The 21,688-nt window shown below is 38.6% G+C and overlaps 7 protein-coding genes and 5 non-coding genes across 18 annotated transcripts; 2 read left to right on the top strand and 10 right to left on the bottom strand.

Moving 5' to 3' along the window:
- Nucleotides 1–472: 472 nt before the first annotated feature.
- Nucleotides 473–1,033, bottom strand: ifitm1 (interferon induced transmembrane protein 1). The gene is made up of 2 exons (XM_043239642.1): nt 808–1,033; nt 473–710 (listed from the first exon to the last, which is right to left on the bottom strand). Exons 1-2 carry the CDS (start codon nt 982–984, stop codon nt 552–554), a joined length of 336 nt encoding a protein of 111 aa, XP_043095577.1. The 5' UTR covers nt 985–1,033; the 3' UTR covers nt 473–551.
- Nucleotides 1,034–2,580: 1,547 nt separating this feature from the next.
- On the bottom strand, nt 2,581–7,697 carry kyat1 (kynurenine aminotransferase 1). Of its 5 annotated transcripts, none has more exons than XM_043239741.1 (14): nt 7,463–7,697; nt 7,124–7,372; nt 6,971–7,029; nt 6,282–6,429; nt 6,025–6,174; nt 5,862–5,948; nt 5,651–5,776; nt 5,201–5,321; nt 5,042–5,118; nt 4,795–4,884; nt 4,523–4,709; nt 3,852–3,928; nt 3,694–3,780; nt 2,581–3,318 (listed from the first exon to the last, which is right to left on the bottom strand). In XM_043239741.1, exons 2-14 carry the CDS (start codon nt 7,193–7,195, stop codon nt 3,259–3,261), a joined length of 1,341 nt encoding a protein of 446 aa, XP_043095676.1. In that variant the 5' UTR covers nt 7,196–7,372; nt 7,463–7,697; the 3' UTR covers nt 2,581–3,258. The 5 variants fall into 5 exon arrangements, with proteins under 5 accessions (XP_043095676.1, XP_043095677.1, XP_043095678.1 ...); XM_043239742.1 differs by having other exon boundaries at nt 7,124–7,231; XM_043239743.1 differs by having other exon boundaries at nt 7,124–7,228.
- A 149-nt stretch (nt 7,698–7,846) lies between these two features.
- surf6 (surfeit 6) lies at nt 7,847–10,141 on the bottom strand. The gene is made up of 5 exons (XM_043239746.1): nt 9,948–10,141; nt 9,647–9,745; nt 9,287–9,481; nt 9,108–9,187; nt 7,847–8,679 (listed from the first exon to the last, which is right to left on the bottom strand). The coding sequence occupies exons 2-5, from the start codon at nt 9,738–9,740 to the stop codon at nt 7,966–7,968; spliced, it is 1,083 nt and encodes a 360-aa protein (XP_043095681.1). The 5' UTR covers nt 9,741–9,745; nt 9,948–10,141; the 3' UTR covers nt 7,847–7,965.
- A 46-nt stretch (nt 10,142–10,187) lies between these two features.
- On the top strand, nt 10,188–12,560 carry LOC122345529 (surfeit locus protein 1). 2 transcript variants are annotated; one of them, XM_043239747.1, is made up of 9 exons: nt 10,188–10,331; nt 10,424–10,484; nt 10,947–11,074; nt 11,151–11,233; nt 11,388–11,579; nt 11,666–11,738; nt 11,859–12,021; nt 12,120–12,201; nt 12,395–12,560. In XM_043239747.1, the coding sequence occupies exons 1-9, from the start codon at nt 10,269–10,271 to the stop codon at nt 12,459–12,461; spliced, it is 912 nt and encodes a 303-aa protein (XP_043095682.1). In that variant the 5' UTR covers nt 10,188–10,268; the 3' UTR covers nt 12,462–12,560. The 2 variants fall into 2 exon arrangements, with proteins under 2 accessions (XP_043095682.1, XP_043095683.1); XM_043239748.1 differs by having other exon boundaries at nt 10,198–10,316.
- A 295-nt stretch (nt 12,561–12,855) lies between these two features.
- rpl7a (ribosomal protein L7a) lies at nt 12,856–15,652 on the bottom strand. The gene is made up of 8 exons (XM_043239750.1): nt 15,627–15,652; nt 14,805–14,925; nt 14,468–14,617; nt 13,949–14,089; nt 13,732–13,811; nt 13,360–13,490; nt 13,086–13,155; nt 12,856–12,996 (listed from the first exon to the last, which is right to left on the bottom strand). The coding sequence occupies exons 1-8, from the start codon at nt 15,627–15,629 to the stop codon at nt 12,892–12,894; spliced, it is 801 nt and encodes a 266-aa protein (XP_043095685.1). The 5' UTR covers nt 15,630–15,652; the 3' UTR covers nt 12,856–12,891.
- On the bottom strand, nt 13,241–13,312 carry LOC122346227. The gene has a single exon (XR_006251122.1). It is a non-coding gene; the product is annotated as a small nucleolar RNA SNORD36 (small nucleolar RNA).
- LOC122346226 lies at nt 13,604–13,680 on the bottom strand. Its single transcript, XR_006251121.1, has one exon. It is a non-coding gene; the product is annotated as a small nucleolar RNA SNORD36 (small nucleolar RNA).
- Nucleotides 14,212–14,284, bottom strand: LOC122346218. Its single transcript, XR_006251114.1, has one exon. It is a non-coding gene; the product is annotated as a small nucleolar RNA SNORD24 (small nucleolar RNA).
- On the bottom strand, nt 14,689–14,759 carry LOC122346219. Its single transcript, XR_006251115.1, has one exon. It is a non-coding gene; the product is annotated as a small nucleolar RNA SNORD24 (small nucleolar RNA).
- On the bottom strand, nt 15,005–15,071 carry LOC122346228. The gene has a single exon (XR_006251123.1). It is a non-coding gene; the product is annotated as a small nucleolar RNA SNORD36 (small nucleolar RNA).
- A 2-nt stretch (nt 15,653–15,654) lies between the features above and the next one.
- Nucleotides 15,655–19,456, top strand: med22 (mediator complex subunit 22). 2 transcript variants are annotated; one of them, XM_043239751.1, is made up of 5 exons: nt 15,655–15,771; nt 16,278–16,432; nt 16,517–16,597; nt 16,678–16,886; nt 18,609–19,456. In XM_043239751.1, the coding sequence occupies exons 2-5, from the start codon at nt 16,310–16,312 to the stop codon at nt 18,796–18,798; spliced, it is 603 nt and encodes a 200-aa protein (XP_043095686.1). In that variant the 5' UTR covers nt 15,655–15,771; nt 16,278–16,309; the 3' UTR covers nt 18,799–19,456. The 2 variants fall into 2 exon arrangements, with proteins under 2 accessions (XP_043095686.1, XP_043095688.1); XM_043239753.1 differs by lacking the exon at nt 18,609–19,456 and having other exon boundaries at nt 15,657–15,771; nt 16,678–18,190.
- On the bottom strand, nt 19,393–21,605 carry c5h9orf78 (chromosome 5 C9orf78 homolog). The gene is made up of 9 exons (XM_043239749.1): nt 21,408–21,605; nt 21,198–21,257; nt 21,035–21,086; nt 20,864–20,934; nt 20,697–20,774; nt 20,377–20,574; nt 20,111–20,247; nt 19,897–19,995; nt 19,393–19,808 (listed from the first exon to the last, which is right to left on the bottom strand). Exons 1-9 carry the CDS (start codon nt 21,485–21,487, stop codon nt 19,714–19,716), a joined length of 870 nt encoding a protein of 289 aa, XP_043095684.1. The 5' UTR covers nt 21,488–21,605; the 3' UTR covers nt 19,393–19,713.
- Between the last annotated feature and the right edge of the window lie 83 nt (nt 21,606–21,688).

Below are 21,688 nucleotides of genomic sequence, written 5' to 3'. Positions count from 1 at the left end.
AAATATACAAAATAATAATTAATATACGTAATAATTAAAATGTTATGACGACAATAATAATAATAATAGTAGTATGTTACCATTACCTTCAACTTATGATGATTATTATAGCAGGAGTAAGTCATTAACTGGCTAAATTTAAATTTAGTTTCCGTCTAAACTGTTTACTGGCCAAAAATTAAAACAATTATTATGGATATGAAAAAAATGAACTTAATTATTGGAGAACGTTCTGTTCTCTTGATGCCACACACAACCTCCCTGCGTACTGGAAAAGTTAATGAATTAATTAATTAATGTTGTTAAACTGTTGCATGCTACAGTTCAAATATATGTATTTTTTGGAAAATTTTATTCAGCAGAGATATGTGACATTAATTTAAAAAACTATAAAGCGATGAACATATATATTGTTATACATCACAGGTTCAATAAAACAATTTGACAATGACCAAACAAGACCAAACCAAAGTTTCGACAGATATAAATGTTTGAATCTTTATTTGCATGGGCAAATCAAAAACATTCAGACATTTAATTCTTAAAAAGCGCTAATGACTTGATGGGACTGAACTAAACTTGGCGACGATAATGATGAAGATAAGTAGTGAGACGGAACCAAGAATGGCGGCGGCAATGTTTAGCTTGCGAGCTCTGCTGCCGTAAGACCGCGCCAGTGGGATGTCTCCAAGCAATCTGCTGTCCCTGGCCTGACACACACACACACACAAAAAGATATGATAAGCATTAGGTATTTGTAAAGCAGCGGGACAGTTATTTAAACGCATGTATGCATGTATTGCTTACCTTTATTGAGTTGTAAAAGGCCCCGAATCCAATGCAGCAAGGGTTACAGAAGTGAAGATTGAATGTTGAAAAAATGATATCGTCACTGACTTTCTGGTCAGGCATGGAGAGTGTTACTGGCTGGGCATGCTCCTGCCTCACGCTCTCCCCAGGTGCTGGGTAGTTCTGCATCGCCATGTCGATCCGATACCAAGAAGCTGCTCTCAGTGATGCTTGCAAGGGTTTAGTTCTCTTTTATAGCAAGGTCTAACCGCAATGTTAAGGAATAATGGGTGGGGTTAAAGGTAAGGGTGGACCACCCCTTTGCGAAACTATTCTTTCTTTTTAACAGCAAAGGGTTTATGCATAACACGGATACAAACTTTCTTAACTTTAAAATTTTTTACGTTTAAGGGTGCTGTCACTTTAAGATACAATCAGTAGTAGGGTCAGGGTCAGGTTAGGGACCAGCGCACCTTCTCAACAATCCTGACCCCTTTTATTTGAATTAGTATTACAGGTTAACCCAATCCTCTAAATCTGTGGTTATCCATGTGAGCCGAAAGGGCAGGAGAGACACTTTTACCGTATCACAAGTTACATCCAGTCATAAATAACAATCAATCTTTTTTTTTTCCCAATCAATCTGTCATCTCTGATATGCAACGCAATGCAAAACAAAAGGGGCCATCGATCTTCATCATTTAACCTACCAGTCAAATTCATAACTGAGACAAGATGATTTAATGGGTTATGTTATGACCATGCTTATTTCTAATGTTTTTATGAAATATCTGCAACGACTGCACGATCATGATTACTGCGATGCAAGCCACAAAGTAATGATAAGGGTTCCTGCTCTAAAACTTTAAGCAACACACAACACAACCACTAGTTTACACGATCATCTTCATTTTCATTAGGCCCACATCATAACTTTATTTTTTATGAGAATGTATACGCTTCTTAAAACGAGATATTTAATGAATGAGCATTTGCAGACATAAACGTTATTTGGTCAATATTCGAGAAGTTAAAAAAAAGGAAGTTGGTCAGTTTGTTTTGTAACTTTGCCCTTTTTAATATTGCGAAAATACTGAGAATTAAACTGACTCAAAGGCAGTGGCAGTGTTTTGTTTTGTGCAATACTCATCCATCCTCCGTTCTCCAAACGCTTGACCTAAGTGTAGTGTCACTGGGCTGTCCTAGCGTCAAAAACACAAACACACACATCTACATGCAATGCATTGTAGTACCTCGGTGTCGAAGTATCTCAGTGTTTTCTTTTTAATCTATATATACATTTTTTTAAAAAATGCATTTCACTGCATGTCGTACCACGCATGTATGTGTATGCGACAAATAAAATGTGAATTTGAAAATGACATTCAAGTAATTTTTATGCCTTAGAAAAAAGCATGGTGTGCATCTTAGGACAAAGCAAAGGCGCTGACATGTATTAATATTACTTAATATGAAGTTTCTTTCAGTTGAAACAGCTTGGATTTACATTTTAGTTCCGGACCAGGCCTAAGCCTTGCCTGAGAAACCGGGGGTAAGTGCATTTAGTTTGTGTTTTATTTTTTTTATTACTGGAAAATGTATTTTTTTAAGAAAAAAAAAAAAAAAAAAACTGCACCACTTCCTTTTAGGTTGAAATGGATTTAGCAATATTAATGGGAATATTGCATTTTCATTTACCCAAAGACCAAATGTAACAATAAAGGCTATATGCTTTCATTTTATATGCTAGAAATTAGTGTGCTTTAACAATGAAAATTCACCACAAAGCAGTACGTTCAATTTGGATTTATTAATATTTAAACTGCAATGAGTAACTTGTCCATTTTTAAACAGACTAGTGTGTGACAATACTTGCTTTCTCTTGCAGAAATGTGTCCAAAAAAAGTACATAACTGATGAGCGTTTAGACCACCAATAAAGAAAGTTCCTTCAGATTTACATGAAGCTGTTTGAGGTAGTTTGCAATATTTCTATACGCAATTGGCTCAACGTAACACTTACGTTGCACAAATTAATAAAACAGTTTGAACATGAAATGAAATCTATTAATGTGCAATTTGTAATGTGGAGTGGATGCAGTAATAATAATGCAATTCGATGTATAATCCAGTGAGGAAGGAAATATGTTGCAATACGATGCCAAAAACATAAAATTATAGTGAAACTAAAATTACATTATATCGATTGTTATCACAGGAACAATGATTCTCATTTCCTTTTCTTAATCACACGTGCCACGCAAGATTTTCATAGCTTTGTTTTGTGATACAATTAGTACCATCTGTTCATCTAGCATATAGTCGGTCTTAAGCCTAATGACAAGCACTTTTATTTTTAATTACCGTTCGTATCCCAAACTACTCATTTTAGATGCGTCATGCTTCAAGATCTCTTGCTTTTCAGGTTTGTCGGTCTTTGCACGACCTGCACTGTCAGAATGTTTCATTTTTATTTGCCGTCACTCCACTTCCTCAGTATGTCCTCTGCTGCTTGCAGGGTTGAGTCCTCCTATTAAGAATATACAGGATTTTAACAAGGTGAATACGTCACAAGGTCAGTCACTTTTCCTGATTTAGTATCACAATGTGCTATTCACGGACATAAAGCTATCCATATTACAAGAAAAAAAGAAATAAATCAGGTCAAAGTTTACATGTTAAATAGCAAGTAACTTAAAAGGTAATTTAAAGTGAAAGGACTTTTAACAGTGATAACTAAAAGATTCTTTTAAGTATAAAATACACAATGCGGTAATTTATAAAAATAAAAGAAATGAATGCTATTGATTTAAAAAAAAACAACTAAATTAACATTCTAAATAGTTATAAAGAACTTTATTTTTAGAATGATTGAAAGTTTATGTTCTGCATTTGTTAAAAATACCTTAACGAAGCAGAATCTGATGTATTTCTGAAATTCGTCTCTGTGTTCCAGGCTGTAGAATGCAGACACAGGGATGGTGGCCAGTCCCTATTAAAGAAGTGTAGAACTTTAATAACGCGATTTTATAACCCACCTGCAAACGCTGTGTTTTGGCTTACCTTCTCTTTTATGAGCCATTTCACAAATCTGTGGTCATAGGGTTCATCTTTGGTACTAGGGTCAGTAAGATCAACATCTTGAAGAAAAAAACATTTAAAAACAAAAAGCATTACTTTGAAATAATCGTGTCAGAACAATTAAAATTGCTCCCACATAGTGTGGCCTTTTATGCTTTGATCTCACATATGATGATTCCCCTATTCACTTTTTTTTCCCCTGGAGATTAATAAATGTTTTAAATTATAGAAATATTCTATAAAATTTAGATCCTGAAAGTGGTTGCCTTAAACTCTTAAGGTTTATTATAAAATTTAGATTTTTTTACAGTGTGTATATATATATATATATATATATATATATATATATATATATATATATATATATATATATATATATATATATATATATAAAAACACTGTAAAAAAATCTAAATTTTATAATATAGTGTGTATATTTATAGTATATATAGTGTAGTATATATATATATATATATATATATATATATATATATATATATATATATATATATATATATATACAGTGTAATATATATATATATATATATATATATATACATACACACACACACACACAGTCAGTCAGTGCTTTATGTTAGTACCAGCTAGAAATGTCTCTTCATTTTTTTTATCTTTTTTTCTCTGTTACTCACTAATATTTGAGATATCCGCGATCATGAAGTATCCTCCCTGGGGTAGTACAGGGTTCAGGCCAACGCTCTTCAAACAATCTGCCAGCCTCAGTCGCTTTTCATGAAGATGTTTGGGTAACTGGTGGAAATAGCTTTCCTCTGTGCCGAATACATCATACTCCCTCTGAAAACCTACCGCTACGGCCTCCTTAAAAACAACAGTAGACAATATCAGGCACTGAAAACAAATCACACACACTTTATTTAACGCCTGAAAAGGTGCACTGTTTTACCTGGGCAGCTGTGGCACAGTGATACACTGAATTCTGATGGACGGTTTTTAAGTGTTTCAGGATATGTCCTGATCCAATTGCCCAACCCACCTACATTCAAATAATGAAGAAATTAAATTTCCTTCATGCTGCGCATGCATACCGAACCTCATCACCACGACACTTCCAGCCAATCAAAGCCATTAAGACAAACAGAGGGATGTATAATATTGCAGGAAACAGATTCAGTCGAACTCGACCAGCTCACCTTCCACCCTGTGGCACTGAAAGTCTTGCCTGCGCTCCCAATGGTGACAGTGCGTTCCCACATACCCGGCAGACTGGCTTCCAAAAATGAAAGGCATGTTATTTTAAAAGGCTACAAAACTGTGATTAATCGCAACACCCGCCCCCGCTCCGCTCATACCGATTTTCACGTGTTTTGTTCCATCATACGTGAGCCACTCGTACACCTCGTCGCTGATGCAAATGACATCGTGTTTAATGCACAAGTCAGCAATCGTCTGAAGTTCCTCCCGCTGGAACACCTGCAAAAAAAAAAAAAAAAAAAAAAAGAAAGACTGAATTTGTCTCTGTGTGCTGAAAATCATACATAAAGACCCGAAAAGTCACGTCAACTCATAACATTTCCATTTAAAATTTTGGGGTCAGTAAAAACATAAGAAGAAATGAATACTATTCAGCAACGATGCATTACGTTAATCCAAAATGATAGTAAAGACTTATGATGTTGCAACAGACTTCAGTTCAAAGCAATTACATTCATTTTTCTGATTTGATTTTCTTGATTAGTTCTCATAATATTCACCCCTATAGGGATATATTGGACAACGGTGTATGGGTTTAACTGACTTACCTTGCCAAGGGGGTTGTTAGGAGTGTTAATGACAATGGCTTTGGTACGAGGGTTAAATTTACTCGCCAACTCTTCAGGAGACAACACCCAGTCAGCACTGGACAGAACAGGACCACAGCCTTTTCTCTGTTAATATACAGCTGGTATTATTCCAAACAAACATTTTAATCTCATAAAGCAAACAGATCTCGTCAAGTGATGCATGTCGTACCGGTTTAAGGGGCACATATACAGCTGTTCCTCCCGCCATCATCACCATTGGCTGATAACAGTCAAAGAACGGCTCCACAATAATTACCTGCGCAAGAAAGGGAAAAAGATATCGAACGCGAGCAGTGATATTTTTATTTTCTGAATATGGTTGACATTGTTACCTCATCACCCTCATCAATGAGAGCCTGGAAGGTGCAGAAAAGTGCTTGATACGCTCCTACGGAAACCAAGATGTCCTCCATCGGGTCTATGTCCCGGCCAACAATCCTGCTGAAGAACTTGGCCAGGATCTTCACAAGAGTCGGGTGGCCCTGTATGCAAGAGCGTTTACTTGAACGCTGACTCAATTACGCAGCGGTAGTTGATCATCTACTAAACAAACTGCAAATTGAAAGCGAGCGAAGGATGCATTTCTTACAAAACCACGCGTGTACTGGTGCATGGAAAAACCTCCACTCAGGGCTTTGCAGAAAGCCTCCTGGATGAAAGCAGGAGGAGGGAAATCTGGGAACCCCTGACCCAGATTCACAGTCTTATAGTCAGCAGCCAGTTGAGTAAATTCCACCCTACAGACGACATGCACAAAGTGAGAAACACGCTTAAAAGTGATTTTAAGCCATCTAAAACGCTATCTTTAAGCTATTGCTATCTAAAAACCTATTGCTATAACTGATTTATTTTGAATCAAAAAAGATGAGACAGCTAAAAACGTGCTATAATAATAATAATAATAATAATAATAATAATAATAATAATGTCGATTATATCTAGAACAACCAATAATGCAACAAGATGAATATTGGAAAAAATAAAAATAATAATTTATATATATATATATATATATATATATATATATATATATATATATATATATATATATATATATATATATATATATATATATACACTGTATATATATATATATAATACTGAGAGAACCTATATTTAAAATATAGATAGAAAATATTTTGTTCGTTATGCTGCTTGACTGAATGTTTTTTAATGTATAGCTGGAACTTATTAAATGCCCTGTAATGAGCACTAAACGGCTAACGTTACAGCCCATTCACACTTTCGCTTGACTTATAGGCCATGAAACTCAATTACCATATATTCTTGTCAATTCCTTCAAGTCTTCTCGCGTGCAACTTACGAGACATGCCGCCCTGCGTAACCAAGAAGAAAATCGCACAACAAACTAATTATCAAATAATTGCAAACGCCTAAATTAATCGTGCATACGTCCTAAATATCGCATACCTTGTGAAGAATACCTGCGTTCAGTGATCTGATTGATAGCCAAGGTCCATTCACCGCCGCTCTTCTCCACATTCCACTGTTTCAGAACACCTTTAAAGCGGGTTTCTGCTAAAGTCGTGAATCAGTAACACGCATAACGAGATTAGAAACGAATCTCTAACATCCGAAGTGTCAATCTTTAAATGTCCGGTAACGTTAGTTGATAAATCAGTGACATGACAGCGGGCTCGTCCTTGGGATTTACAGATTCTAGAGACAAGCATACAACACCGCGGTAAATGTCGATTTCATATTGTAATCTTAAAAAGCGAATGCACAAAACTTTGTTTTGCGCCAAACCTTGTTCATTTAGTTCCCCCAGCTGTTCAAGACGTCACGCGTCGACTTCTCGAGCGTCTTCCTCAATCCGAGCCAATGAAACGCGAGCAGAGCGCCTCCTTCAGGCAGCAGCTGGAAGCGCACTTTATTTTTGTAAGAGTACTTCCGCTGTGGGCGGGGCCAGTGACCGCTAACTCTAATCGATAGCTTACTTTGTAATTCGGTTATTTTTATGGTACATTTTATGCAAAAAAAAAGACCTTTTACAGTACTTCGCGAAAACTGCTGGCACTGTGGCACATTTGGTAATGCATGTCTATTGTAAATCACTTCGGACAGAAGGGTCAGCAAAATGCACGAATGTGGGTAAATGTCCCACCTTGGCTCGACAAAATAAAAACAAAATACGGACACAAAATACATTCTTTATAAAGGTGACATCTTAAAAGTGACAACAGAAGAAAACGTCATTTTTTTCAGTCATAAACACAAGGGAAAGTCCACAAGAGCGTCATCCTTTCTGCCTATAAGCTGGCTTTCTTGAGATCCTCGGGTAGCACACAACCCTTTTTCCTCGCCTTCTGTTTGCGTTTCTCTGTCTTGGCATCCTTGCGTTTCTTAATATTCCGTCTCCGCTTGTCCTGCCTCTTTTGCATCATGTTCACGACCTGCTGGCTCCTCTGTGCCCACTTCTTTTTTTTCTGAGCCACCCTTTTCTCCTTCCTCTTCAACGATGCACACAAGAGTTCCTCGTTGTCCTTGATTTTCATGCCTTCGGCTTTGTAGAGAACATTGGTCCACCTCATCTTCTCCTCCTCTTTCTTGGCTTTCTCCTCGTCCTTCTCTCTAAGCTGCTCCAGGTGAGCTTTCCTGGCCTCGATGCGTGTTAAAAGCTGTTTGTAGTTCTTGCCAGTGAGCGGCGTCAGGGTTCCTTTCACCTTCCTTTTCGTTTGTTTCTCTTTCAGCTTCTTCCCTTTGTCCACATAGTCTTCTCCAACCTCCATCTTGTTGAAGACTATGAAGCTCTGCTCCTTTTTGGCAGGAGCACTGGATGTGGAAGTGGCTTGCGGTTGGCTATCGGCCTCCTCTTTGACCTCTTCTCCCGCCTGCGTAGCCGCAGCGTCTGCCAACCTTTTCATTCGAAACTCTTTTCTTTTCCTCTTCTGACGCTCCCTTTCTTGTTTTCGTCTCTCTCGTTTCTTCTTGGTCTCCTCAGAGGAGGGATCTTTAGGAGGGCCCTGGAAAACAGTCATAAAGGCTTAGCATAAAATTATATGATAAATTGTCATTTTATATAAATCCTGTTTATAGCAAAACAGTCATGATTTATCATTTACGAGAAATACATTTTTACAACCAATTAAACATGGCATTAGTTAGTTAGTTCATGCAAAAAAACTGTATGAGTTCTGTTATTGTGCCGAACACACACAAAAAAAAGATATTCTAAAGAAAGAGGCCAACAGTCGTTCGTCCCCACTGACTGAAAAATTATTTGCAAATCAACGGCGACCAGAAACTCTTTCAATTCTTCAAAATATCTTCTTTTGTGTTCCGCAGAAACTCTTAAGTGATCACAGAACTCTCCCTTGAAGTCAAGTGATTTATTCATTTACAATCAAACACTTAACAGTCCTTTAGATTTCAATATATTTTGAATGCGTACCTGTCCCCGAGATTCCTCAATCTTCTGGTGAAGTCTCTGGCGAAGGATGTCCACGGCATCAAATTCGTGTGCTGTTCCGCCTAATAGAAATAAATACATACAAATGCAATAGTATTTTAGTCAACAAGAACAAAGCACGCTGGATGGACTACTAATCTCACGTTACTGCTGCTTTTTACCCTCAGGCTTCTTTTGTGTCTCTGAAATCCCATTCTGGACAGTGTTCCTCTGAGCTGGAGGTGCCGCGGGCTGAGCGGTCTTTGGGACTGGTTTAGTTTTGTTCACACTCATGCCCTTTCCTTTAGCTGGCTTTTGTTTGCCCTTCTTTTTTTTTGGAGGAGCACCATCATTTACCCCGCTTCCTCGGAACGGAACTAAAAAGGTTGATATTGATATTGCTAAAACTTCATTCATTATAATTAAATAATGCAATTATATTTTGAACTACTGACTTTGAAAATACAAACTTTGAATGAATACATAAACCAGTGATAAAAACAGCAGTGATAATTACTAATTAATTAATAACAAAACTTTACCATAGGGTTTTTTCCTTGGCTCCTGTTTGTGAGACACGCATACTTTACGGGTGAGCTTCTCCAGGTAATCATACTTCTCAGCCAGGCTGGCCATGTTTCCTGTTATAAATGAAATAACAATAAATTGCTAAATAAATACGCAAATGTGCAACGCCATGATTAAACAGATCAAAAACAATGCATAACGATTTTAGCAAAGTCAGAGTGCCGTGAACCCCGTGTAGCAACGTTATTTTATGACAACAACAACAAATACGTCAATTAATAAAAGTAAACGTGTCGCTAGTACGAAAATATTTACCTCTCAATCAGAAACGTCAGTCGAAGCTACTGCGATGCGTTTCACCAGCTGAGAAGGCTTTAAAGGGAGTTGTTTTCCTCCTTAGCAATTATAAACTCATTCGGGTAAAATCCTTGAAATGTACGCTATAAACAACAGCTCTCATAATTTCTCCAAATACAAATTCAGAAGCACGCCCCACGTGCGACTGATCTCGCGCATGCGCACGATGGTTCGGAATCCCCGGAAATGGTTACACTGAAAACATTCCCCCGAAAGCGCAAGTCGTGTTATGTAGTCGACCCCACAGTTGCTGTTTAGATTGTAACTGTTTTAGCGAACATGAGTAGTTTTAGATTAATGCTGCTGTTCTCTAACAGCGCATCTAAGGTAATCCGAGGCTATGTAAGTTCATTTCTCCTTTTCCCTCATTAAGCAGTTTGTCATTATAATTTTTTTTCACTCTTGATAGTGTATTTTATTTGTTCTTTTGTCAGACTCTCATCTCACCAAAGAGGACCCTGTTTGTGACAAGACAGGATGCTCCAGTACTCCGGTGTAATTCTGTTTAACTTGCTAACTATATATTCTTGCTTATTGACTAAACTGACTACACTATCATTCCAAAAATAATAACTAATAAGCAAAGTGTGTTATGCTCACCTGGGCTGCGTTTGTTTAATCAAAATACAGTAAACTGCAATAAGTAATATTATTGAAATAATGCGTTTATTTTCAAAATAATAGCAAAGTCGAATTTCTAGCAGCAATTTCTGCCCTTTTCAGTGTCACGATAATTCAGAAATAATTCTATGCTGATTTTGGAGCTCAGGGAACATTGCTTTGTTAATATCATCCACATAATATCAGTGTTGGATTGTTGCCGCTACGTCTGTGTTGAATAAAATGATTAATTTCTTTAATAATAGAGCGGGTTAACCTAGTGACTGAATTATAGCTGTATTTCTTTCAGGCATTATGCACAGCCTGATGTGACTTGTTAAAATGTTTTTTCTACAGGTAACCTAGCCAGGTATGGCCAGCGGTCAAGTTCCAGCGTCGCAGGAACTGAAAAAGGGGAAGACTCCTTCCTGAAGTGGCTTCTCTTGTTGATACCTGCCACAACCTTTTGTCTTGGAACATGGCAGGTACAGGCACGAGCTTGGCGTTCATCTAATAAAAAAACATGACTAAAACGGCTATCAACTGCAATTTCTCCCGTAGCTGAAACGCAGAAAGTGGAAGCTGGCGCTGATCCATGAACTTCAGAGCCTGACGGCTTCAGAGCCTATCCCACTGCCTGTAGAGTGAGTCTCTTTTTAAATCTAAGCCTGTGTTGTTTATAAGATTACAAGAAAAGAACAGCTTGTCTCAAAGTCATATTTACAATTACGATTACAACCAAAGTCATTATTGTTGTTTTTCGAAGTAACCTGAGATGATGTAATCTGTGTGTGACAGTCCTATGGAAATTAAGCAGCTGGAGTACAGGCAAGTTAAGGTGCGAGGACACTTCGACCACTCTAAAGAGCTGTATGTCCTGCCCCGCTCCCCTGTGGACCCTGAGAGAGAGGCCCGGGAGGCAGGCAGGATATCCTCCAGCGGGGAGAGTGGGGCTAATGTCATTACACCCTTCTACTGTACCGATCTGGGGTACAAACACGCAATTTGAATTCCATACATTTAATCGCATACACTTGCTTCGCACTCTGATGTGACTTTCTTGATCAAACTTTTAGGATCACCATTTTGGTGAACAGAGGTTATGTACCAAAAGATAAGATCAGACCAGAAACCAGAATGAAGGGACAGGTAATACCATCTTTCTTAATGTCTTTTCAATCAAATCCAGGCATTATTATTATCGACTTTCAATCTTTCTTTATCAAACAATTTTTTTCTAAATGTTAAAGAGTCAATATTTTCTTCAAGGTGACTCAAGATGTGGATCTTGTTGGTGTGGTGCGTTTAACCGAGCAGAGGAAACCGTTTGTCCCTCAAAATAATGTGGAAGCAAATCGGTGGCACTATCGTGATCTGGAGGCCATGGCGAAGGTCACTGGTGCTGAGGAAATCCTCATTGATGCTGTGCTTGGTTAGAGCTGCTCTTAATACCAGTTTGGTGCCTAAGTTGCATTCAAACCTATAAAAGGTGCACAATTTTTTCCTGTATATTTTTTTCTCCCCATACAGGCAGCACAATACCTGGTGGGCCAATAGGAGGGCAGACAAGAGTGACTTTGAGGAACGAACACATGCAATACGTCATCACATGGTGTGTTAAACACATTTTACTATTTTAATTCCTTAAAGAACGTTTTTACTCTTTAGGGTTTATTTAAACCAATCATTACTGTTGCACTGCATATACTATTGAACTGAAAAAGGTTACTTCAAACAACAACAAAAAGCCTTTGGTTGTAATCTTGGATGACTTTGAGATTGAGCGTTCCATTCTTTTCTTCTAGGTATGGATTATGTGCTGCTACCTCCTACATGTGGTATGCAAAATTCATTAAACGTATTGCTTTATGAGATTTATTCAGCACTTTGTCCTTACAGAGTAGATGATTTAGAATAATCAAGATCTTGTTAAAATCAGTACTGTCAATAAAAACGTGGATTTGTCTGAAAGGGTTTGTGCACGTGTACTACTTGGACATTAAGGCTGTGAAGAGAAATCTAGCTTCCGTAAGGGTTCTCAATCAGGAGGCCACTTCATGAAAGCGTTTAGTTTATTGAGGGCAGCAAAAATTAAGTGAAATACAGCAGGCCAGATTAGAACCTCGCATTTTGAAACACCAAATAAACCGGTTAAAACGTTAACTTTTTGGTTTAGAAATACCGTAAGATCTAAAACAATAGGGAGGCTTTTGAATGTATATTTAAAAAAAAAAAAAAAAAAAAAAAAAAGTCAAACTCCAGCCACTTTGTGGGATAATTTTTTATTATTAAACAAGACAGCTCAACCCAGTTTAGTAGCCAGCTCCTTGGCCTTTGCTTTCTCAAGTTTAGCAATGCGAGCAGTCGACTTGGGACCCAGGACATTGCCTCCCCAGTGACGACGGATCTGAACAGAGAGAATTGAAACGGGAGAACATTAAAATTACAAGACTGTATAAAAGTGAACCGATCGGCACTACAGGCAATAAAACTGACCTCCTCGTATCTGTCATTGTAGTTGGTCTTGATGGCCTCCACCAGCTTAGCAAGAGCTGCCTTGTCTTCACTGAAGGAGGAACAAAAACAAAAAGGTTATAAAACGCATGCCGTGTGTTTGTAATGCCGAATCATGAAATCAAACTGCAAATCATTGTGCTCAGGGTTAAAAAGCTCATTTAAAACCACATGGTTGTTCAGTTGAAGAAATTCACACATCATAGCCTCAGGATTTGCAGTGCAGGAAAGAAACAGGAGGGAGTGTTTTACTCACGGGTTGGTCTGTGTGAAGGCAAGAGAGGTGCAGGTCTTTCTGTGCACTAGTCTGCCCAGTCTAGCCTTGCCCTTGACGATGCAGTAGGGGACACCCATCTTACGGCACAAAGCAGGCAGGAACACCACCAGCTGCAAGTGGAAGAAGTCAATTATGTATAGACCTCAGATTCAGCATTTTGATAAACTGCTGAAACCAAAGCAGAAAATGCTGAACAATTACAGAAATTCTTCAGTAAGTGGTTGTTGCTCAGTGTTAAAAAGCTCGTGTTTTTAATCTTCAGTTTGAATTCAGGTGAAGAAATTCAAGACATCATTGCAGACAACCACAATGAGATTCAACAAGATGCTTGTATCCTGGAGGAAGACTCACCTCAATGGGATCCACATCGTGAGCGATAACGACCAGCTGTGCCTTCTTGCTCTCCACTAGTGTGGTTACTGTGTTCACACCTGAGAAGGAACAAGTGTTAACACTCGTCTAGGCAAGTAAAAAAAAAAAAAGAAGAATGGGCCTAAAAAAGGTTAAGAACTGAGAATGCAACTCTTAACTCCAGAAATTAAAATCAGAGAAGACTAAAAAGACCCACCTGCGCGGAGGACTGGTGGCCTCTTGGTGGGCTGGTCGCCTTTTCCAGCAGCCTTCTGTTCAGCACGAGCCAGCAGTCTCCGTTTCTTCTCATGCTTGGTCTCGGGCCTGTACTTGTGGGCCAGCTTGAACAGCTGGGTAGCTGCAGAAAGATTTTAACGTCCCAAATCAGCTCTTAAACAACCAGAATTCCAGGACCTCAAAGACTTAAACTAGTCATTAATTTTACAAAAACCAAACTGAATTAGCAATAATGTACAAAAGTGCATCAGTGATCTTGGTGGAAACTGTCTGCACTGATCAGTCAGATAGCAAATATTCTGTCACATCATCTGCACATTAAAAGTCTGAAGTATTTAGAGGTCAGTCAATATTCTCAACAATTACAATATTAGCATTGGAAAATTTATGTTCATGTTATTGATTTAAAGCTCACTATGGATATCATTAAAACCCATTATGAATCGAACTCTACGAGCATTGTATGAAAGCCCCAGAAAGTCTAAAGTGAATAGCTCACCGGTCTGGCGGTCCAGAGCCTGGGAGAACTGGTTGATTGCAGGGGGAACCTTCAGACGCTTATAGAGGATGGCCCGCTGGCGCTGCAGCCGGACGTAACGTGGCCATTTCACGAATTGGGTCAGATCCCTCTTCGGCTGGATGTCTTGACCTGGAAATTAAAGTGCATGACTTTAAGTTGCATTAGGGTCAACAAACTGCAAGTTGGTTTCCTGACATAAGTGCATCAGCGATCTTGGTGGAGTTGTCTTCAATGCTGTTAAGATAGCAAATATTCAAAAACATCATCTGCGCTTTAAAAAGTTACGCTATCAATCTGTGGTTTGGTCATTACTCACCAATGCCAAAGTTCTTGGGCCTCTTCTCAAACAGGGGATTCACGACTTTCTTGGCCTCATGCTTCTTGGCCACTGAAGGGGCTGGTGCCACCTTCTTCCCCTTAGCCTTTTTTCCCTTAGGCTGTGAAGAAATGCATAACACTTCATGAGATGATCCGAAAGGCGCAGAAAGATTCATCAGAAATTTTCATTTCTTGGCTAATGCTCAGTTTTGAAAAGGTGTTCTACAAAAAAGTTCAGGTGAAGAAATTCAAGACATCACTGCAAAAGCCAATACACTAACTTACGAGTCAATTTAGCATCTCAAAGATACAAACTTATTCAGCAGCATCACATTTTCACTATATATATAGTCAGAATATATTTAACTGACTAACAGCTGTGCAATAGCGTACAACAGCAGCACGTTAAGCACTAGCGGTCCAATCCGATTCATTTCGGCCTACAAACAAGCCAGCTAACAGGTTAGCATTCGGGTTGGAACCCATGGTGAAGTTCTCATAATAGTAAAAATATACAAATATGTCTAGTCAAGGGAGTTCGAATTAAAGCCACTGATAACATTTCACAGCTTACGGCCGGACGGCGCCACAACTCGAGGAGTCAGCGCTGACAGTAAGCAGACACTACACAGATCACAAAAGTTCCCTCAATTCTTCCTCTAAATTACGCAAATGAGTGCAATTTTCCTTCAGAGAGCAAGCGTTGGTGTTTTATTCGCCATAACCGACATTTCGCGAGTCCTCGAACACATTACAAGAGAGGATGCTTAAGGATTTTAAAAAAGCTAAGGCTTCCCAGTCAAAACCTTCGAACACTCACCATGTTGGTTCAGACGGAAAGGAAGAAGAAAAGGATTGTGGGAAATATAACTACCGCGACGGTTGGTGATGACGCCATCCGCACGCGACAGAACAAAAGCGGGAGGCTCGTGTTTATTTGAAGAAACGATCAGAGAATGCTTGTCGTGAGTAGCGATTTTAACGAGCTTGCGGTTAATTAGTAACAACAATAGCGTTTTTACTTCATTAATTTTTCACGCGTGGAGCATAGCAACAGAAACCCGCGCGCGCTGTTTGAGTTTAGCTTTAGCGCCTGAGAAAAGCGAAACGTCGGTTGTTGTCGGCAAACGCATCAACTAGTGTTTATTCTCCATGCTTTTCGTTTTTATGCGTTTCGTAAAACGAGCATTTTCACATAGAGTTGCTAAAAAAAGATGCGTCGCCACAACGAGCTACGTTTAGACCAAAGATTAAAATAAAAATAGTAGTATTGGAGCAAAAACAATCTACCTAGGATTCGTTACTGCTAAATCTCTTAAAGTATCAACCGGTATTAATAAAGCACTTTTACAAAAAGCCCGTGGCTGCAGTTAGGGGCATGAAAAGTTGTTTATTGTGTATTTAGTAGCTGTTAAAATGAAAAATAATTAGTAGTAGTGCTAACAGTAAAGTCTTGTTTCTGATCATTTAGCACTGAGTCGAGTGAGACTGAAGAGCGCTGTTATGGCTACACAGAGAGTACTCCCACAAAGCAAAGAAACTCTTCTGCAGAACTACAATAAAAGACTCAAAGATGACATCAGGTCAATTCTAGACAATTTCACGGAAATAATCAAAACAGCAAAGGTATGTATGCGTGCGTTTTGCTATGGCTATGCGACATTCATAGTAATTTCACAAGGACTATAATCTGATCATCTCATCTACCAGGTGGAAGATGAGACTCAGGTTTCCAGGGCGACACAAGCTGAGCAGGACCACTACGAAATGCACGTGCGAGCTGCCAACATCGTAAGACCTACAGCGTTAGCACGACAGCGAACGGACGCATTTGACTTTTGGATGACGTTTCCGTGTTTGATGTGTCTCAGGTGCGCGCGGGAGAGTCTCTCATGAAGCTCGTCTCAGACCTGAAGCAGTTCCTCATCCTGAATGACTTCCCCTCGGTCAACGAGGCCATCAGTCTCCGCAACCAGCAGCTGCGCACGCTGCAGGAAGAGTGCGACAAGAAGCTCATCTCCCTGCGTGATGAGATCGCCATCGACCTGTATGAGCTCGAGGAAGAGTATTACTCCTCCAGGTACAAATAGACCAGTGATCCCAAACGTGTGCAGTCACCTCTGCATTCCCTTGCTCACCAACACCATAAATACGACGCATATGTGCATCATAAGAACATAACACAGGGCGATTTATGGAGCTAAAGGTATTTTTAACTTGCACAACCTTTTATGGGCTCCGACCGGTTTTCATTTTACTAAAATATCATCATCTAGCCATGTTGGTTTGCTGTTTGTTTTAATTACACCATGCCATGTTGGTCACCCATATGCAATCGTATCATACCACTGTGCCTTAATAAGAGTGGCCATTCTTGCAGTTAATACAATGACTAAAGAAAGAGTACATTCTCTTTTGATCCAGTTCGGTCATGTAGTAATTTAGAGTTTTATTCCGCTCGTCATAATTCTAACAAACCAGACATGCTTTTAATATGGCAAACATATAGCAAAATCCATCCATATTGTCATATCCATTCATACTGTAGTCACACCAAAGACATTATCAAGCACTTTCAGTATAACTGATTTTGCACAAGAAGACCGATCTGTTATACGAGTATAAGTGCGTGTAAATATTTCCCTTCCAGGTGCCTTAAATGATTGTTTAAGAATATTTACTTGCAATCAGGATGTGTATTTAGTCTTATTAGTGGTGCTGTTTGGGTTTAATTTTTATGACATTAGTATGATATTCTGAGGTTTTAAATCAATTCAAGCTGTCTTTGAAGCACACCGGTATAAACATTAATATTTATATGAGAGGAGACATTTTGGAAATAATTCTGGAAAGAATTAAAAAAAAAAAAATCTAAAGGACAATGTACCATTTGATATTGGACTGAGCACATTCATTTTGGATGCCTGAACTCAGTGATGTGCTTCGAAATTTAAAGCACTTTAGAAAAAATAATATAGGGTGCTGTGCGTATTGTAAAAATTACTTACTTAAAAGAATCACATTAATTTAGCTTAAGACAATCATTCAAAAAACGGAAAATCAAATGTCAAGCAACATTAATTTTGGGAGGTTTCTATTATATTCATTTTTTTTCCTCTCTCTGTTAAACTACTCAAAGTTTGTGTAAACTGGGAAAATATTTAGCTTTGAGTAACATATGTCATGTTCAAAATGTAATATTTATCATTTATGGAGTGAATTGCACTACACTGTGTTTCTTTGTGGTGACATTTTAAGCAGAAACGGTGTTGGTCACATTAGTGCCTGTTTGAAATGTGTCAGAATATTTGTCAGTTTTCTTTTTTTTTTCCACAAACCAACTGGTCATTTCAAATTTCATAAATAAACCAGAGATAAAATAGAGTACATTTAGTGTCTGATCTATTATTTGCTCACCTCTGATTTGGAAATTTTTTTTCTGCCTCTGCTGAGTGCATAATCTAAATTCTCTGCTGCTTACAGCCTTTTGCTTTTCATCTGTTGAGCAGTTTTATTATCAGACTCCACTCTTATCTGTTAAATGTATAGAAAGACGGCAAGGAGAAATGTCATGTGACCACACGATTCCAGTCATGTCAGTAGCAATTCTTTTCACAACTTCCTTTCCCTGCTTGTGCTTTCTTTCCCAGTACCTTAATATGTTGTGTGTGTTTTATAATGAGTGAATGAACGTTGAACATTATTCATATACACTCCTAATGGGTTATTGGGTGTTTTTAGGCAGAAGTGGACAGAAGAAATGTTAGTTTGTGTGTAACGTGTGTGTGTATAACATTTCTAGCTGTGGACAGTGGGATGGTGTTGAGTTGCCACTTTGTGAGGCCTTTCATCGGCAGGACAGTTGGGGGTCCCCTGAGACGACCTCTGATCCCTCGTGTGCCAACCCAGAGGATTCAGACCACTTGGGGACCCAGGAGTCCACGCAGTGTCACCTAAACAGCCACGGCAGCAGCACTAGCGAGCAGTCATGAAATACCGGTGGCTTCCTTCAGACCAGTTAGATTCCACAGCTAAGCTATTTGCCGTTATATAAGGCCCCATCTTAAACCTCCAGCTGCAGACTGCAAATATAGTCAACTACTTGAATTGAGGATTTGATTTTGTCCTGCAAAAATGACACTGATTTAATGCTGAGAACGTTTCTGTGAATTCCTGCACAACTGCTACATTGGAATAATGAAGTGTTTGTTTCTGTTTATAGGTTAAATTTAACGTCTCTTTGAGTACAATTACAGCTGTGATATACATTCATTGATCTGCAAAAAATACAAATTAAGTGGCGTTTTGAATGCTGAAAGAAAATGAGACCTCTCTGTAATCATGCTGCATAGCTCCTCTATTTAAGTAACAAAATGCACTGTTAATTTCATTGTATGTTTCATAGTATACGTGCACTGTGATGCTCTTCAAAATGTGACTGCCAAGGAACTGTTCTTTTTTTTTTTTTCATTTACATGTATATATTTTTGTTGCTGTGGTACCTTAGGATAACCTTTCCTATATATGTAGTTAAAGGACATCCAAGCAAAAACCAAGAGGGAAGGAAATATGTTGTAACTCTAATAGAGGTTATAATATTACTTTATTTCGTTAGCAAAGTCTGTAGAATAAAAATAACCTTTAATAAAACAAAGTTTCATTAATATCAAGTCACAAATCAATTCTGTTGAACGGATCGTTCTATAGACCGAAACGCGCACATAATAATGCTTTAACATGCTGCACTGGACACAATGTTCCGTTTTATAAAATTTGCAAAGATTAAGTGTTTTGGGGGGAGTTTTATTGTAAAATGTTTATGACTGCATGCAAACTATGAACACTTAAATACAGTAAAAATATTTACATCTTTCATTCACGGGAAAAAAAAAAGTGATGGTGGAGGTTTAATATCGCCGGTTCATCTTCTTGAATTTCTCATAGTGGTAGTCATCAGTGGCCTTCTCGTTATTTGGCCTCTTGCGATAATTGGGTGGTGAAGCTGGAAGACGAGAAGCAGCGTAAACTTTAATATAAATCCAAGAAAAGCGGTTCTAAGTGTTATTTAGCAAAATAAGATGTGCTCTTACTCTCAGCTACTGGCTTCTCAGTGTCTCCTACTCGTAGTGGCCTGGCTTTGGGTTCTTCTCTGTGTCGTCTCTGGGGAGCGTTTACATCCTCGTGATAAACTAGAAATAGAATATACACAGAACGTTAATCTTTGTCCTAAATTATGGAGACAAACTTCTTGATTCATGAGCACCAGGCACGTGCTTGGTAGTTCATAAATACTTGTGCACTTACAGCGATTATGCTGGACGTAATTCACAGCAATGTTGGTGGGAACAAAAGAGGTCCCGCTGTCCTTCTTTTTATTCCTCTGCTCAGCAAGTAGCTTTGCTTTTGCTTCTTCTGTACTGATGATGTTCTTTATTTTTGCACTGATCAGAAAGGGAAAAAAGGTTTTGAAGGTGACATCCATAGCTAGGTGGAGTATAAAGAAACATGTCTGATGTGAGCAAAGATAAAAATCTTTGAATTAGTTTTTTTTTTTTTTTTTTTTAACTTACTCTATCCCCAGATCCACCTCCGGGATTCCACTCAGCATCTGATTGGACAACATCTCTTCTGTCTTTTTGGCAGAACTGACACGGATGCTTTCTGGAAGCTCATACAGGAGGTCCTCTGGATTCTTCACCTTCACCTTCAGCTCTTCCGCCTCCACCATGCCTTTCTTTTTCTTTAATTCGGTCTCGATGTACTTCATCCTGAAGGAAAAAGCATATAAGGAGCGAGAGGATATAAACATGTAAATGCACGCAAAATTGATTGACAACATAAAAATTTGCATAATTTACAATGACAAAGAATATTGATGGTCTGCACTCACATGTCTGCATCTTCATCTCGTCTGTTAGTCTCAGCAGAAAAGGAGGTACCAAGATTCAGGTCATTTTCGTCTGCTGTCCTATAAGTGGGGAGGACGTGTTAATTATTTCAATTTAAAATACAGAAAAAAAGTTTAAATAACAAACATGGCTCCATAATATCACTTACATGTCTCGATTTCTGTCTTTTACTTTCTTCATGTCGACGACACCTCCGGTCTTCAGTTTGAACGGGTCGTCCTAATGCACAAAACGCAGTGACAGTGTTTTACCCCTTAAATCACATTTACAGTAACACTGCAAGACCATCACTGTCATGTAGTTTGCTTTAAAAATGTACCTCAAGCTCAGCCTCCAAAGGAAGCTTCTCCCCAACAAGTAACGTTGCAATGCTGAAGAAGCAGAGTAAAAGGCAGCATTATTATTCCAGAGCATGATTACATACATTGCTTTAAAACTTGGAAATCACACACACTTGTAAATAGCATTGTAAATAGACTCACCTTACTCCATGCTGCCTTCTTCGTAAATTTTGGAGCTCCTTGGCTTCATCCAATTTGGACCTTTAAAAACATGTTTAAAATTGAACATATTTAAACGCACTCTCGCATTTAAACAGGCGTCTGGATCTTGTGGTCTCTGAAAAAATTGGACACAAACTTCCACAGACACGTTCGCGTTACTTTATTCGGCCTTAACGTGAAAAACACTACCTGACCACGGCTTTTGTCTCATCGTCTTCCTCGTCGGACGATTCCTCCTTCCTCCTCCTAAAATTCTTACCTGGCGGCATGATTTAAAAAAAACAAAACACTCGAATTATTTAACGTTTATTTTTCACAGTCTGTACGCAACGTCGGCGGTCCGCGTTCATCGACGGACCGCTTCTTTTCTCGCGTTTCCCGAAACTTCCGCCGACGTCACAATAACGGTCGTAGCAGCTGATCTGGGGTCAGCTCGCGTGTTTTCCGTTCAACGGCGTAAAGCGACTAAT

Source organism: Puntigrus tetrazona, chromosome 5, assembly GCF_018831695.1.
Source record: "Puntigrus tetrazona isolate hp1 chromosome 5, ASM1883169v1, whole genome shotgun sequence".
Taxonomy (NCBI): domain Eukaryota; kingdom Metazoa; phylum Chordata; class Actinopteri; order Cypriniformes; family Cyprinidae; genus Puntigrus; species Puntigrus tetrazona.
The sequence above is the reverse complement of the archived record's forward strand: the minus strand, read 5'-3'. Positions and strand labels throughout refer to the sequence as shown.

Excerpts from the sequence above, each read along its gene's own strand:
- LOC122345529 (XM_043239747.1), top strand. The coding sequence starts at position 10,269 with ATGAGTAGTTTTAGATTAATGCTGCTGTTCTCTAACAGCGCATCTAAG. Across the intron at positions 10,332-10,423 it reads CTAAGGTAATCCGAGGCTAT|ACTCTCATCTCACCAAAGAG; the intron begins GTAAGTTCATTT and ends TTCTTTTGTCAG. Across the intron at positions 11,739-11,858 it reads AAACCAGAATGAAGGGACAG|GTGACTCAAGATGTGGATCT; the intron begins GTAATACCATCT and ends ATTTTCTTCAAG.
- kyat1 (XM_043239740.1), bottom strand. The coding sequence starts at position 7,195 with ATGTGGAGAAGAGCGGCGGTGAATGGACCTTGGCTATCAATCAGATCA. Across the intron at positions 5,119-5,200 it reads AACAAAACACGTGAAAATCG|CCAGTCTGCCGGGTATGTGG; the intron begins GTATGAGCGGAG and ends CATTTTTGGAAG. Across the intron at positions 3,781-3,851 it reads AATGGCTCATAAAAGAGAAG|GGACTGGCCACCATCCCTGT; the intron begins GTAAGCCAAAAC and ends CTTCTTTAATAG.
- rpl7a (XM_043239750.1), bottom strand. Across the intron at positions 13,491-13,731 it reads ACGATGTGGATCCCATTGAG|CTGGTGGTGTTCCTGCCTGC; the intron begins GTGAGTCTTCCT and ends TTCCACTTGCAG. Across the intron at positions 12,997-13,085 it reads ACAATGACAGATACGAGGAG|ATCCGTCGTCACTGGGGAGG; the intron begins GTCAGTTTTATT and ends CTCTCTGTTCAG.
- med22 (XM_043239751.1), top strand. The coding sequence starts at position 16,310 with ATGGCTACACAGAGAGTACTCCCACAAAGCAAAGAAACTCTTCTGCAG. Across the intron at positions 16,433-16,516 it reads AAATAATCAAAACAGCAAAG|GTGGAAGATGAGACTCAGGT; the intron begins GTATGTATGCGT and ends CTCATCTACCAG. Across the intron at positions 16,887-18,608 it reads GAAGAGTATTACTCCTCCAG|CTGTGGACAGTGGGATGGTG; the intron begins GTACAAATAGAC and ends TAACATTTCTAG.
- surf6 (XM_043239746.1), bottom strand. The coding sequence starts at position 9,740 with ATGGCCAGCCTGGCTGAGAAGTATGATTACCTGGAGAAGCTCACCCGT. Across the intron at positions 9,482-9,646 it reads GCCAAGGAAAAAACCCTATG|TTCCGTTCCGAGGAAGCGGG; the intron begins GTAAAGTTTTGT and ends CAACCTTTTTAG. Across the intron at positions 9,188-9,286 it reads GACACAAAAGAAGCCTGAGG|GCGGAACAGCACACGAATTT; the intron begins GTAAAAAGCAGC and ends TATTTCTATTAG.
- ifitm1 (XM_043239642.1), bottom strand. The coding sequence starts at position 984 with ATGGCGATGCAGAACTACCCAGCACCTGGGGAGAGCGTGAGGCAGGAG. Across the intron at positions 711-807 it reads CCTTTTACAACTCAATAAAG|GCCAGGGACAGCAGATTGCT; the intron begins GTAAGCAATACA and ends TGTGTGTGTCAG.
- c5h9orf78 (XM_043239749.1), bottom strand. The coding sequence starts at position 21,487 with ATGCCGCCAGGTAAGAATTTTAGGAGGAGGAAGGAGGAATCGTCCGAC. Across the intron at positions 20,575-20,696 it reads CGAGATGAAGATGCAGACAT|GATGAAGTACATCGAGACCG; the intron begins GTGAGTGCAGAC and ends TTTTTCCTTCAG. Across the intron at positions 19,996-20,110 it reads TTACGTCCAGCATAATCGCT|TTTATCACGAGGATGTAAAC; the intron begins GTAAGTGCACAA and ends TTCTATTTCTAG.